Source organism: Sus scrofa, chromosome 9 (genome assembly GCF_054392235.1).
Source record: "Sus scrofa isolate SSC_HxYL_T2T_F1_AM1 chromosome 9, Sscrofa_HxYL_maternal_Yorkshire_Landrace_v2.0, whole genome shotgun sequence".
In the NCBI taxonomy this organism is placed as follows: domain Eukaryota; kingdom Metazoa; phylum Chordata; class Mammalia; order Artiodactyla; family Suidae; genus Sus; species Sus scrofa.
The window spans coordinates 56976334-56991244 of record NC_139391.1 but is presented as its reverse complement, the minus strand read 5'-3'; the positions used below and the strand labels follow the sequence as shown (position 1 = coordinate 56991244).

General features: G+C 44.0%; 1 protein-coding gene across 2 annotated transcripts in view; it reads left to right on the top strand.

The window, feature by feature from the left end:
* Positions 1-14911, top strand: part of PRDM10 (PR/SET domain 10) — a 92184-nt gene that overhangs the window by 34838 nt on the left and 42435 nt on the right. For both annotated transcript variants that reach the window (XR_014815567.1, XM_013979568.3), the window contains exons 5-6: positions 12271-12508; positions 14597-14838. Coding sequence is in view for 1 of the 2 variants with exons in the window: in XM_013979568.3 (XP_013835022.3) it covers positions 12271-12508; positions 14597-14838 (480 nt within the window). In the remaining variant the exon portion in view is untranslated. The remainder of the gene's footprint in view (positions 1-12270; positions 12509-14596; positions 14839-14911) is intronic.

The window sequence follows — 14911 nt, the reverse complement described above, 5'->3', positions numbered from 1 at the left end:
AAAATTAGAATCATCATGAAGTGAACATACTCTGTACCAACACCCTGATTAAATACTGGAACTTCACCATCTCCTAACAGCCATCCTCACGCTCTTCCCATCACCTCTTCTTCCCTTCTCCTCACTCCCCTGCTTGCTAACTAACACCAGGGATCCGTCTTTCATGATTTGGAACTTTATATAAACAGAATTCCTTAGCATGGTTTTCTTTCTGCCATGTGTTTTTTTTTTCCATGTTATGCTTAGGAGAGTCACTTTGTTTGTGTGTCAGCGTTGTTGTGGTTTTTTTCCTTCTGTTTTTGTTGCTGTGTCGTGTTCAGCTCTGTGAATATACCAGATGCATTCAGAAATGTGATCCCTCTACTTCCTTCTGTTTCAAGAATTTCTCAGCCCTCTGTTTTTCCACACACATTGTAGGATCAACCAGGAAGTGTCTGCCCAAGTCCTTGTAGGAAATTTGTTGGCATTTCATTGTATCTGTGGATCAGCTTGAGAAGAATTGACATCTTTACAATCTTGAGCCTTTTAGTCTGTGAATATGATCTATCCCTGTGTTTTATTTTTTTGTCTTTTTGCTATTTCTTTGGGCTGCTCCCACAGCATATGGAGGTTCTCAGGCTAGGGGTCAAATCGGAGCTGTAGCCATCGGCCTACGTCAGAGCCACAGCAACGGGGGATCCGAGCCACGTCTGCAACCTACACCACAGCTCATGGCAACGCCGGATCTTTAACCCACTGAGCAAGGGCAGGGACTGAACCTGCAACCTCATGGTTCCTAGTCAGATTTGTTAGGAATCTGCACCACGACGGGAACTCCTATCCCTGAGTTTTAAACAGAAGTTTGGAAATTGCCTTCTGGATAGAGGTCTTTGGATAGATTTATTCCTGGATATTTGGTATCTTTTGATGGTATTGTAAATTACAGTATAATTTAGAATTTTTTCATCTTCTAAGTTCTGTCAGTATTCATGTTTTCTATGGATACTGAGAGTTTTATTTCTTTCCATCTTTCCATCTTTTTTTTGTTGAGATATAATTGACACATGGCTCTGTATTATAACTTTAATACAGCGTAGTGATTTGACTCATATACATCATGAAATGTTTACCACAGGAAGTTTAGAGAACATCCATCATCTCTAAAATTAAAGAAATAGAAAAAAATTCTTTGTTCGTGATGAGAACTCTTAGGATTTACTCTCTTAACAACTGCCATATATAATATGCAGCATGTTAATTATATTTATCATGTTGTACATTATGTCCCTAGGACTTATTTATCTTTTTTTTTTTTTTTTTTGTCTTTTTGTCTTTTTGCCATTTCTAGGGCCACTCCCTCGGCATATGGAGGTTCCCAGGCTAGGGGTCTAATTGGACCTGTAGCCCTGGCCTACACCAGAGCCACAGCAACATAGGATCTGAGCCGAGTCTGCAACCACAGCTCACGGCAACACTGGATCCTTAACCCACTGAGCAAGGCCAGGGATCTAACCCGCAACGTCATGGTTCCTAGTCGCATTCGTTAACCACTGAGCCATGACGGGAACTCCCAGGACTTATTTATCTTACGACTGGAAGTTTGCACCTTTTGAGCACCTTCATCCAATCCCCCCTCCCCTTACCCTCCATCTCTGGTAACAACAAATATGATCTCCTTTTTTTATGAGTTTGTATGTTTGTTTGTTTGTTTTTGAAGTATAATTGACATATAATACTTTGTTAGTTACTGTTATACAACGTAGTGATTTTTTTCTTTACATTTCATTCGTTCCACGATGTCTTGTTATAATGTCACTGTACAAAGATATTACTTATTAACTGTATTCCCTACACTGTACATTTGAACCCATGACTCACTTACTTTGCAACTGGAAGTTTGTACCTCTTAATCTCCTCAACTCTTTCTTTCCTCCTCTCACTCCTCTACTCTGGTAATCACTTGTTTGTTCTTCGTATCTGTAACTGTTTCTGTTTTGTTATGTTTACTCACTTATATCTTTTATTTTCTGTTCTCTTTGTCTGCTGGCTAGGATCTCAGTACATTATTGAATAGAAAGGGTGCAGGTTCGATCCCTGGCCCATGCTCAGTGGGTTAAAAGGATCCAGTGTTGCAGAGTAGGTCACAGCTACAGTCTGATTCGACCCATAGCCTGGCAACTTCCATATGCTGCAGGTGTAGCCCTAAAAGAAAAAAAAAAAAGGAAAAAAAGTGATGTTTAGTGTAGGATTTTAATAAAAAGAACACACTGATTGAAAAAGCTCCCTTTGTGGGAGTTCCTGTTGTGACTCACCAGTAATGAACCCCACTAGTATCCATGAGGACACAGGTTTGATCCCTGGCCTTGTGCAGTTGGTTAAGGAATTGACATTGCCATGAGCTCTGTGTTGCTGTGATCTGTGGTGTAGGTTGCAGATGCTGCTCCAATCTGGTGTTGCTGCTGTGTAGGCTGGCAGCTATAGCTCCGATTTGACCTCTAGTCCAGGAACTTCCGTATGCTGTGAGTGTGGCCCTAAAAAAGACCAAATAAATAAATAAAATAAAAAAGCTCCCTCTGGGAGTTCTTGTTGTGGCTCAGTGGCTTAAGAACCCGAATAGTATCCATGAGGATACTAGTTTGATCCCTGACCTCCCTCAATGAGTTAAAGGACCCAGCATTGCTGCAAGCTGCAATGTAGGTCACAGATGTGGCTTGAATCTGGTGTTGCTGTGGCTGTGGCGTGTAGGCTGACATCCGCAGCTCTAATTCAGCCCCTAGCCTGGGAACTTCCACAGGCCACGGGCTCTTAAAAAAAAAAAGTCAAAAGAAAGCTTCTTTTATTTATGGTTTTTAATGAGTGATCATAATTAATTGATGTGGTTATTATTCCTGGGTGTTGATCTTTATTAAATACATTTTTTTGAATCTATTGAGTGGTGGGTTTTGTCTTTTTATGGCCTCACCTGAGGCATATGGAAGTTCCCAGCCTAGGGGTCGAATTGGAGCTGTAGTTGCTGTTCTGCAGCACAACCACAGCAACATGGGATCTGAGCTACATCTGCAACCTATACTGCAGCTCATGGCAACACCAGATGCTTAACCCACTGAACAAGGCCAGGGATCAAACTCGCATCTTCATGAAGAGTAGTCGCATTTGTTAACCACTGAGCCGTGACGGGAACTCCCTATTGAGAATTTTTTCTTTTCTATTAATATGGTAAACTATATTAATCAACATTTCTAAGTTAAACCGGACTTGCATTCTGTAGTAAACTCTATTTGATCCTTTTCTTTTTTTTTTTTTTTTTTTGCGATTTCTTTGGGCCGCTCCCGCGGCATATGGAGATTCCCAGGCTAGGGGTCAAATCGGAGCTGTAGCCTCCGGCCTACGCCAGAGCCGCAGCAACATGAGATCCTAGCCGCATCCTCAACCCACACCACAGCTCGTGGCAATGCCGGATCTTAACCCACTGAGCAAGGGCAGGGACAGAACCCGCAACCTCATGGTTCCTAGTCGGATTCGTTAATCACTGCGCCACGACGGGAACTCCTGATCCTTTTCATATAAGTTTGGATTTAGATTTGGTTTGCTCCTATTTTGTTTGGGGTATTACATATTTATGCAAATATAGTCCATTTCATTTTTAGACAGTGTATTTGATTTTTTTCTTTTAAAGTAGCTTTCATCTTGGTGATATTTTTTCTTTTAATAGCATCCTGACAAGATACATCATCATTTTTTGTTGACTATATAGTATTCTACATGGGGATGTACTGTTGTTTCTGTTCTCCATCTATTGTTTGATATATAGGTTCTTTTCTTTCTTTCTCTCTTTCTTTAGCTACTATAAAGAACTCTCATAAAAGAACACTCTCATAGGTGCCATATCAGATTATTTCCTTAGAATAAATTCCTCAGAGAGAAATGATACTCAAGGTATTCACTTTTTAAAATTACTTAAGAACTACAGTTTTTATGAAAGTGAAAAAGATACAAATATAAAAATCAAACAAGTTAAATGAAAAGTCAGAATCCTTAATTTGAATTAGAATATTAGCATGAACTCATGATTGTTTTTCCTTAAAAAATATATTTTCTAGTTCTGGCCACTGAAAAGATTTACATACAGCCATCAATCCAGTAGCAATGATCCTAAGTGGCCTCTAAATACAATTTTCCAGTGAAAGGAATGGGGGAGCTTAGAGACATGGCAGCTCTGGGGCAGGAAATGTGTATGATGTGCCTGAAACATCTGTCTTATCAGAATGCTAGGAAGCTAATAAATACTTCTCTTCTAGTGTCCTGGGAAAAAACTCAGGATCTAACTTGAAGGGGCCAAAATGGGACAGTTTGACCCCAAAAAAGGGAAAATATCTACCATTGATTGAAATACATTATATATATTTATAACCCACGAGTTCATACTGATATGAAAACAGATAACTCATTGGTCACTTTTTGAGGATGCGAAGGGGACCACCACGTTATTGGGAGAAGTGGTAAATGACGGGAAGGGATCCAGCTTTTCCTTCTGAATGTCCTCAGGAAAACAATCACTTGATGAGGAAATTTCATTATAGAAGCATCCAACTAATAAGTAAAAGGGGGGGAGGTGTGTTTGGCTTAGAGTAGCACCATTTTTCATCTCCTGCCATCAGGAAACAGCTGATGAGGCACTTTGTAACGAATGGATCAACTTACCGTCATCGGAACATTGTCAGCATCGTAAAAAGAGAAAACATTCATTATAGGGCTTCTGGTGGTGTTTGCCTCCGTTGGCGTTTTACCACATAAGTAGTCCTCCCACAAAATTGAACATGAATCTGGTCAGGTCTCTAGATTTCACTGCCAACACATAGGAAGCACAGTGAACCCAATGGAACAAGTTACAAGGTACATAAGGATGCAGTGAGAGCACAATCGAGACTGTAGGAAACAGACAAATTGTGAAGAAAAAGAGAGAAGTGGGAACTTACAGATTAAAGGAGACTTCAGAGACTCATCAGTCAGAGGCAGTAGACGCAGACCTTGTTTGGGCCCTGATTTGAACCATCTAACTCTAAAAAAAGTGTTAGGAGATGTTTGGGGAAATCCCAATAATAACTGGATATTTGATGATGTTAAGGAATGCTTATTTTTTAGGTATGATAATGTTTAGAATATAGAAGCCCTTTTCTTTTAGAGATCTCTACTGAACTTCTTAGAGATGAAAGTGTATCACGTTTGAGGTTTGCTTCAGAACAGTCTTGTGAGAGTGGGTAGGAGAGCAGTTGAAGTCAGGTGAGCCATGAGTGACAATTGTTAGAGCTGAGTGATGGATACGTACCATTTTTTATACTAGTCTATTTGATATACGTTAGACATTTGTCACCATAAATGGGAAAGTTTTTTATTTTTGCTTCCTTGGGCCGTACCTGTGACATATGGAAATTCCCAAGCTAGAGGTCAAATTGAAGCTGCAGCTGGCGGCCTATACCACAGCCATGGCAACACTGGATCCCAACCCCCTGTGCGAGGCCAGGGGTTGACTCCGCATCCTCATGACACTAGTCAGGTTCATTTCCATTGAGCCACAACAGGAGTGCCTGGAAAAGTTATTTTGATAGGACTTTCTAAATTGCTTTTCAGATGCTGAAAAACTATATTCCCACCAACAGTATATGAGAATGCCCATTTCCATATGCCTTTGCCACATTGGGTATATGTGTTCTTTCAAAATCTTGCCAGTCTGATAAGCAAAGTGGTATTTTGTTGTTTTAATATTAAGGCATCATCTTAATCACAGGTTTTGTTGCCAGTTGCACCTCAAACGGGCTTTCGTCTTCCCCAATCTTCAGAAACAATCTGCTTGTTTCATGTCTTGCACAAAAGGAACGCTGTACTCAGATCGCTCTGTGAGCCTGACATGGCAGGCAATGTGACTGTTGGCTTAGCATCTGTCTTTATTGCAGTTTCCTTGCATGGTTTTTATTTCTGGCTCTCACACCTCAGTGATTATCCCTTTATCCCATGGCCTGGATACACTTTGGATAGAAAGTTGAACTAAGGCTTTAACCTAGATGATAGATGCCTTTTTTTTTTTTTTTTTCTTTAGCAGAAATGTTCCTGTTTCACTTGTTTATAGTGGTGGTAAAATCCATTTGAAATCTTTTTTCATATATGATTCCTTCGTCCATAAGAAATGACACTCCCCAGACCTAGAAGCAGTTTCTGCTTTGTTTCTGAAAAGGGACATGTGTGGCTCCCCACACACTGAGAGGAAAATATGCTGCCCTCATAATTGGTCTCAGTAGGAACCCAGAACATCCTGTTGTGTTTGCTGCTGTCCAGTGTAGTCTCATATTTCACCCTCAGATAAATTGTGTCCTGAAATGCATTATGTAATTTCAGAAATAATCACAGAGAGTGATGCTAAGTGGGCAGGAGAAAGTATGTGATGCGTCGAACACATTCCTTTTCCTCTTGACATGTTTTCTTGTGCGTGACAACGTGCATGGGAGTAAACCATTTCTTTTCCTCTAAGTCAAGGTGGCCCCAAGGCTCTCCGCCCTGCTGCCTGCCTGTTGCCGCAGGAGCAGGTGTGTCACCTGGTTGCTCTGGTGTTCAAGGTGTGATGTTTACCTCCTCTGCCACCCTCCTTCCATAGACTCCACAGGGGCCATTGTAACATTGTGGAAAAGGTGGTTGGAGTCTAAATGTGAATTTCCTCTGGGCTCCTCAGGAGCTGTATGGTACAGTTATCTGGCCTCAAATGAATTTAGATATCTACCTGGCACTCAGTAAATGTCAGCTGAATTTGAATTATAACAAATCTGTGGAGTTCCCATTGTGGTGCAGCAGAAACAAATCTGACCAGGAACCATGAGGTTGCGGGTTCGATCCCTGGCCTCACTCAGTGGGTCAAGGATCCGGCGTTGCCATGACCTGTGGTGTAGATCGCAGACATGGCTTGGATCTGGCGTTGCTGTGGCTGTGGTGTAGGCTGGCAGCTACAGCTCCGATTAGACCCCTAACCAGGGAACCTCTATATGCCAAGGGTGTGGCCGTAAAAAAACAAAAAGACCAAAAAAAAACCAAAAATCTGTAATGCATGCCTACTGTGTGTTAAGGTCCATGCTCTCTGAAATACATAGTATTAGCCACACGTGATTATCATTCACTCCTCCCACCCCTTTTCAACGGTGGCTTGCATGATTTTGGTATATGTTCAACCCATGCTTAAGCATCAGTCCTTCTAGATAAAAGCTGAAGGCTTTGAGCCTTTTCCTTGCCTTTGAGGAGAGTTCCAGCATGGGGACGATGCGGTTGTCAGTCTGTTTTAATGTCAACTTGCTTAGCAGTGGCGAGAAGCCAGCGGTAACTTGCCTGACCACAGTCTTCCCAGCAGCATCTGTTGGGAAAAAAAATACATTGATGCTTCACGGGAGTAACTCTAAATGGCTGAATTCATTTTTCAGGTTGGCTCTGCAAAGAGATAAAGAATTTATAAGGAGTAGAGGTGACTCTGGGCTTTGAGTTTGCTCAGTGTGTGATAACATTCATCCCTAACGCTGGCGTGAAATGCACATGGCTTAGAGTAAAGGGGCCTGAGACCACAGGGGAGCCAAGTGGCCTCCCTGCAGGATTAGGGAAGGAGTCAGAGGGGGTGGCAAGTGCAGTTTCCTTGCTAGAAGTCTCTGCTCTTGTTTTAGTCCTCACCGCAATGAGCATTTTATTGTTTTTATTGATGTTGAAGCAAAAGCATCTCCTAGAATTTTGTCCTCCTGTCTAAACTTCAAGAAGGTCCTGAGCTACAGATGGAATGTCGCATCAGAGTTCAGGCTCCTGGGTTAAGTGAATGCATGTTAAAACACGCATAGGCCATTTGAGGAGCTGATTTTATCTGCTCTCTGGGGCCTGTTGAGCAGTGACCTTTAACTGCTATAACAGGTCAGATTCTATAAACACGCACAATAGTATTTCTTTATAGAGTTAAAGAAGTTCTTAGATTCACAGCTGAGAAAGGGTGTTTCTGTGAATAGCAGCAGAGTCCCTTTAGATGCCCAGAGGGATTGATGTCATTTCCCAAAGGGCCAAATATATTTACACAAACTGGTCTTCCTTGAATACCTGCTACATGCCCAGCAGCCTTTTTTTTTTTTAATTGATGTTTAAAATTGAAGTTGATTTACAATATTGTGTTATATTCAGGTGTATAGCACCATGATCCAGTTATACATATATATGTATTTTTTTCAATTCATTTCTATTATAGGTCATTATGAGATCTAGTTCCCTGTGCTAAATAGTGAATCTTTGTTATTTATTTTATATAAAGTGGTGTGTATTGTTGATCTCATACTCCTAATTTATCCTTGCTTGCCTTCCTTTCCCCTTTGGTCACCATAAGTTTGTTTTCTATATCTGTGAATCTGTTTCTGTTTTTTTTTTTTTTTTTTTTTTTTTTGTCTTTTAGCTATTTCTTGGGCCGCTCTCGCGGCATATAGAGGTTCCCAGGCTAGGGGTCCAATTGGAGCTGTAGCCACCGGCCTACACCAGGGCCACAGCAACAGGGGGATCTGAGCCTCATCTGCAACTTACACCACAGCTCACGGCAACATTGGATCCTTAACCCACTGAGCAAGGGCAGGGATCGAACCGGCAACCTCATGGTTCCTAGTCGGATTCGTTAACCACTGTGCCATGATGGGAACTCCCTGTTTCTATTTTGTAAACAAGTTCATTTGTATTGTTTTTTTATACTCCACATGTAAGTGATATAGTATATTGGTCCCTGTCTGATTGCCTTCACTCAGTATGATAATCTCTAGGGCCATCCATGTTGCTGCAAATGGCAATATTTCATTATTTTTCATGGCTGAGTAATATTCCATTGGTGATGTGTACCATGTCTTCTTTATCCATTCATCTGTAGATGGATACTTAGGTTGCTTCTATGTCTTGGTTATTGTAAATAGTGCTGCTATGAACACTGGGGTGCCTGTATCTTTTTGAATTAGGGTTTTCATCTTTTCTGGATATGTATCCTGAAGTAGGGTTGCTGGGTCAATTGATAGCTCTGTTTTTAGTTTTTTAAGGAACCTCCATACTGTTTCAATGGTGGCTGCACTAATTTACATTCCCACCAATAGTGTAGGCAGGTTCCCTTTTCTCTACAGTTATTGTTTGCATGTGTTGTTTGTAGACTTTTTGATGACAGTCATTCTGAGTGGTGTGAGGTGATACCTCACTGTAGTTTTGATTTGCATTTCTCTAATAATTAGCAATGTTGAACATCTTTTCATGTGCCTGTTGGCCATATGCATTTCTTCTTTGGAGAAATGCCTATTTGGGCCTTCTGCCCATTTTGGGGGGTTGTTGGGTTGTTTTTTGTTGTTGTTTAAGCTGTTTGTATATTTTGGAAGTTAAGCCCGTATTGGTTGCATTGTTTGCAAATATTTTCTCCCATTCTGTAGCTTGTTTTTTCATTTTGTTGATGGTTCCTTTTGTTGTGCAAAAGCTTTTAAGTTTAATTAGGCCCCATTTGTTTATTTCGTTACTTTTTTTTTTGCTTTTTAGGGCCTCACCCGCGGCATATTGAAGTTCCCAGGCTAGGGGTCAAATCAGAGCTACAGCCGCCAGCCTTCACCACAGCCACAGCAATAAGGGATCTGAGCCGTGCCTGCGACCTATACCACAGCTCACGGCAACACCAGATCCCCAACCCACTGAGTGAGGCCAGGGATCAGACCCCTCATGGATACTAGTCAGAATCATTTCAGCTGTGCCACAATGGGAACCTCCTCATTTGTTTATTTTTGCTTTTAATCCTTTTGCTGTGGGAGACTGACCTAAGAAAATATTGCTGTGATTTATTGCAGAGAGTGTTTTGCCTATGTTTTCTCCTAGGAGTTTTATGGTGTCATGTTGTATTGTCTTTAAACCCAGCAGCCTTTTAAGGTTGTAGAAGAAATACACAATGAAACCTTGGTCCTGGGAGTTCCCATCGTGGCTCAGTGATTAACGAACCTGACTAGGAACCATGAGGTTGCGGGTTCGATCCCTGGCCTTGCTCAGTGGGTTAAGGATCCGGCGTTGCTGTGAGCTGTGGTGTAGGTTGCAGATGCAGCTCAGATCCCGTGTTGCTGTGGCTCTGGTGTAGGCTGGCAGCTACAGCTCTGATTAGACCCCTAGCCTGGAAACCTCCATATGCCACGGGAGCGGCCCAAGAAATGGCAAAAAAAGACAAAAAACCCCCCAAAAAACCACCTTGGTCCTTAAAGAACTTATGATAATACTACTACTATTATTATTAATATTAAGCAGTTAATAAATGCCAGATACTCTACTACTGGTCTCTTATACACATTGTTCCCTTTAATCCTCACAACAACCTATGAGTTATGTATTACCATGTCCATTTTGTAGGTAAAGAAACACAGGTTCAGAAAAGTTTATTAACTTGCTAAATGGTAGATTCAGGATTTTTTTTTTTAGAAGACCTGTACCTGCAGTATATGGAAGTTCTGGGGCTAGGGGTCAAGTTGGAGCTGCAGCTGCCGGGCTCCAGCCACAGCCACAGCAACTCGGGATCCACGCCACATCTGCGACCTGTGCTGTAGCTTGTGGCAATGCCGGATCCTTAACCCACTGAGCAAGGCCAGGGATCGAGTCCACATCCTCATGGATACTAGTCGGGTTCTAAGTCTGCTGAGCCACAATGGGAACTCAAGGATCCAGGATTTTAATTAAATCTGTCTGACTCCAAAGCTTGTGGTACACTTCCCTGAGGCAAGCTGAGCTCACCAGAAAAGGCCCACTCATTGAAGAAGAAATGGTGTATGGCAGTGGATACAAAGCTATGAGGGAGAGCTAAGGTGGGAGATGTCAGAACCAAGATTTTAATAGATCTTGGAAGACTAGAAGAGCAGAAAAAGCAATACAATGAAATTTACTGGAGGCAAATGGCCATTGATGTAAAAATCAACTAGATCTTGCGGAGGAGAAAAGTGGTTCCTCAGCACTCTTTGAGAACACGAGAGGACCCAGGGTTTTCAGTTACCTGCAGGCTGTAGAACGTGGGGGTCTTATGTAAGTGTTGATGCAAGTTGGCAGGAATCTGCTGAGGGGTACATGCAGACAGCAGGACTCTGAGGGATCTGGAGGATTTGCTGCGTGAGGAATGAGTCAGTGAATTAGGGGTTTGGGTCTTGAAGTCCTGGAGGCGCTGTCTTCATATGGCAGAGCATGGACTTTCTCTGGCTAGCTGGAGAGGAAGGTCGGATGGTCTTGACTCCACAGGGACAATGTGGGCTGCTGGGTGGGTGTGAAGATGAAATGTGAAGCCCAGTTGGACAGTGTTGTAGAGCAGGATCCTGGACTCCAGTGCTGCAAGGAGTCAGAATTGAGAGTGGAGGTGCTTCCTGAAGAAAGTGGAGATGACAGAGTTTAGAGAAGGGCCAGGGAAGAGCTGTTTAGGCGAAGAAAGATGAAGAAAAGAGAATAGGCATTTGACAACATGTCTCTTATTTATTGAACAGGAAGGGGATGTGGCTTGAGTTTGACTAATGGTGCTAATGGGGCGGGAGAAATACGCTCCCGCAAGAGGAATCTGGGTGCCACTTATTTAGGAGGTGGAAGAACTTTTTAAGGAACCATGATTTCCTGCCAGCGTATTTGGTAAAGTTGCATTAGTCTAATCCATGACCTAAACCGTGTCTTATTTGCAAAAGACCAACATCAGCGTGATGACACAAACAGGCATCTGTTTATTTCTTACCTACAAACCTCAGCCTCTCTGAAGTGTGTGAAAGGAGAGCTGTTAGCATTTTACCACCTGCGTCTTGCACCACAATTTTTAAGCAGCGTAGTTAAAGATGGGTCAGCTCTTTACTAGCACGGCGGTGTGACCACCCTGCAAAGGCAGGAGGGACCCCCACCCAAAACCGAGTTCAGGTGTTGAGGCTGGTGATCCATAGCTTCAGGAGGGTGTGGAAAGGCTCATTACATTGATATTCACAGTCTCTGGAGAGACGGGCAGACCTCTCAAGCAGGTTTGGGATGACTGAGGGAGCAAGGGCGGGGTTGGCATGAGGGTCCTAAGCACATGGGTAGAGCCTTGTGGAGTTTGAAACCTTTGCTGGCACCAGGGGTGCCATCTGCCGACAGAGCATAGGTGAAAACAGACTCCTTATCACAGCCCATGGGTGGAAATGGAGATGGTTTCTCCCAGGCCTTGAAGGGAGCTGGTGTGAGGGCTGTCTTGTCTTCTGTGCATGCATCCAGCTGACTTTATGATTCACCGCTGTCCAGGCCTCGTTGCCAGTGCACAACCAGGTGTTACCCTCCATGGAGGGTGTGGACGGCTCCGACCCCTTGGCTACCCTGCAGAACCCCATGGGTAGACTGGAGGCCAAGGAGGAGGAGGAGGAAGAGGAGGAGGAAGAGGAAGAGGAGGACTCTGAGGACGACGAGGAGGAGGAGGGCGAAGACACAGACCTTGATGCCTGGGAGCCTGACCCCCCTCGGCCCTTCGATCCGCACGACCTGTGTGAGTAGAGCTGCTCATGTGAGCATGTGGGCCTGGTGGGCTGGCCTCTGCCAGGGCGGTATAGACTGACGCTAGAGCTCTGATTTCACTGATGAGGAAGGGGGGGGGGGTGCGTGGGAGGGGGATTGGGGCTGCTCGTGCTCACTCTTGTAGGGGTGGTGGGGGGTGGGTCAGGCATGAGCCTCAGTCTCTGATCCCAGAGCTCTGGCTGCCAGACCGTGGTGGTGTCCAGCCCTGGAAGATCCAGCCAGTTCAGCTTTCACGAACTCTTTTGCTGCTTTCCCCCCCTTCATAACAACTTTAAGAAATGCCTTCTTATAAATAGACACCTGTTACCCTCCGGGCACTGGGGCTTCACCTTTTCTTTTTTTCTTTTTTGCCGCACCTAAGGCATATGGAGGTTCCCAGGCTAGGGATTGAATCAGAGCTGCAGCTGCCAGCCTCCGCCACAGCCACAGCAACTCCAGATCCGAGCCGTGTCTGCAGCCTACACCACAGCTGATGGCAACTGCCGGATCCTTATCTCACTGAGTGAGGCCAGGGATCAAACCCACATCCTTATGGATGCTAGTTGGGTTCATTCCCGCCGAGCCACAGTGGGAACTCTTCCACCTTTTCTAACTTGACTAATGCTCTCCATGGTCCGGTGAGGTTCGCAGTTTTCCCAGGGTCATGATCAGTGGTTGCAAGAGTCAGGGTTCAAACTCAGGTGGTCTGGCACCAGGTGCCCATGGTCAGCTGACCCTACTGCCTGTCTGTCCTTCCTGCTGGGGGTGTGTGGGTGTTCCTGCTGCCTCCACCAAGCCATGGCTGCTGGCCATCTGTGTCCATGCATAGATGGCAAAGCCCTTATCTCCTTTCTTGAGTTAACAAGGCTATTGAGAGCTTTGTCCTCACCCCATTTCTCCTGGGACCTTCCGTGTGCTGGTGGTGAGCCTATTCGCATGGGCCAGTATTCCTCTCCACACCCAAGAAAGAACTTCCTCATTTTATTTTTCTTAGAAGTCATAAGCTCTCAAGGCAACTCCTTAGTTAAATACACATAAAGTCACTTTATCTTCTAAATGCAGCGTAGCTCTGTAATATTGAAGGGTTGTAGAAATTGAAAATACCCATTTCCTAAGCCATCATCATGCAGTCAGAGTTCGGTAAAATGTCTGGTTAATTAGATTTGTTAAGGGTCCTGAGTAGGATCTCCGTGTGGACCACTTTTCTCTTTTTGCAGCTGTACACTTCTGATTCTGGTGCTTAGCTGGCAGATGAGTGACCCTGGGAAAGGGAGTGGATGCTTAGTGCAAACTGATCACTCCTAGAAAAGCTGCAAATACATAGGGCCAATTGTGTCATCCAGGTGAATGAAAAATGGGATGCTAAATTTGTTCATTTCAGCATTATCTTCACACAGTATGCATGGAAATCTCAAACATGCCCAGACAGTAAGGCTTCTATAGCTCCCTTTGAGGAAATTGATTAAATAGTATTGTCAGGTTTTTAAAAAATCGGCTTTACTGAGGTATAATTTATATACTATAAAATTTACCTGTGGAGTTCCCGCTGTGGCACAGAAGGTTAAGGATCCATCATTGTCTCTGCAGTGGCTTAGGTTGCTGCTGAGGCAGGTGTTTGATCCTTGGCCCAGTGCAGTGGGTTAAGGATCCGGCACTGTGGTGGAGGTCAAGGCTGCCTCGGATTTGATACCTGGCCCAGGGACATATACTGCAGGTTTGGCCCAAAAAAAAAAAAAAAATTTCACTTATTTAGTCTCATCAGATTTTGCAACTTTAGCTTAATAAGCACTCCTTTTTTCTTTTCAGACCTATTATAGTTGATTTGTAAATTTAGTGCCACCATTCACATGCACGTCTAGTAGAGAGATAAGTCATGGCCTGTGTGCTGTTTTGGGCAGGCCGTAAGCAGATCCTGATTTTGGAGAAGCAGAGGATTTTACTGGTCTGTGAAGAGTAATGTATTGCAATTGAATGAGGAGTGCAGCCAGAGGAATTAATTGACTTTTGATCTGAAACTTGGGAGGTTGTCGGGTCAGAGCTTTTCCCGAGCCCATCACATTGAGGTTTCTTTCCTGTGCAGGGTGCGAAGAGTGTAACAACGCACACTCGTCTGTGTGCCCGAAGCATGGCCCCCTGCACCCCATCCCCAACCGGCCGGTGCTGACAAGAGCACGGGCCAGCCTCCCGCTGGTGCTGTACATCGACAGGTTCCTTGGAGGTGTGTTCTCCAAAAGGCGCATCCCCAAGCGCACCCAGTTTGGCCCCGTGGAGGGGCCGCTGGTCAGGGAGTCCGAGCTGAAGGACTGTTACATTCACCTCAAGGTAATGGATGCTTGTCAGTGTCCACTCTTGTTCCAGTGGTTTTTGGGGCCTGGATTCCTCCTGCCCCCCGAGC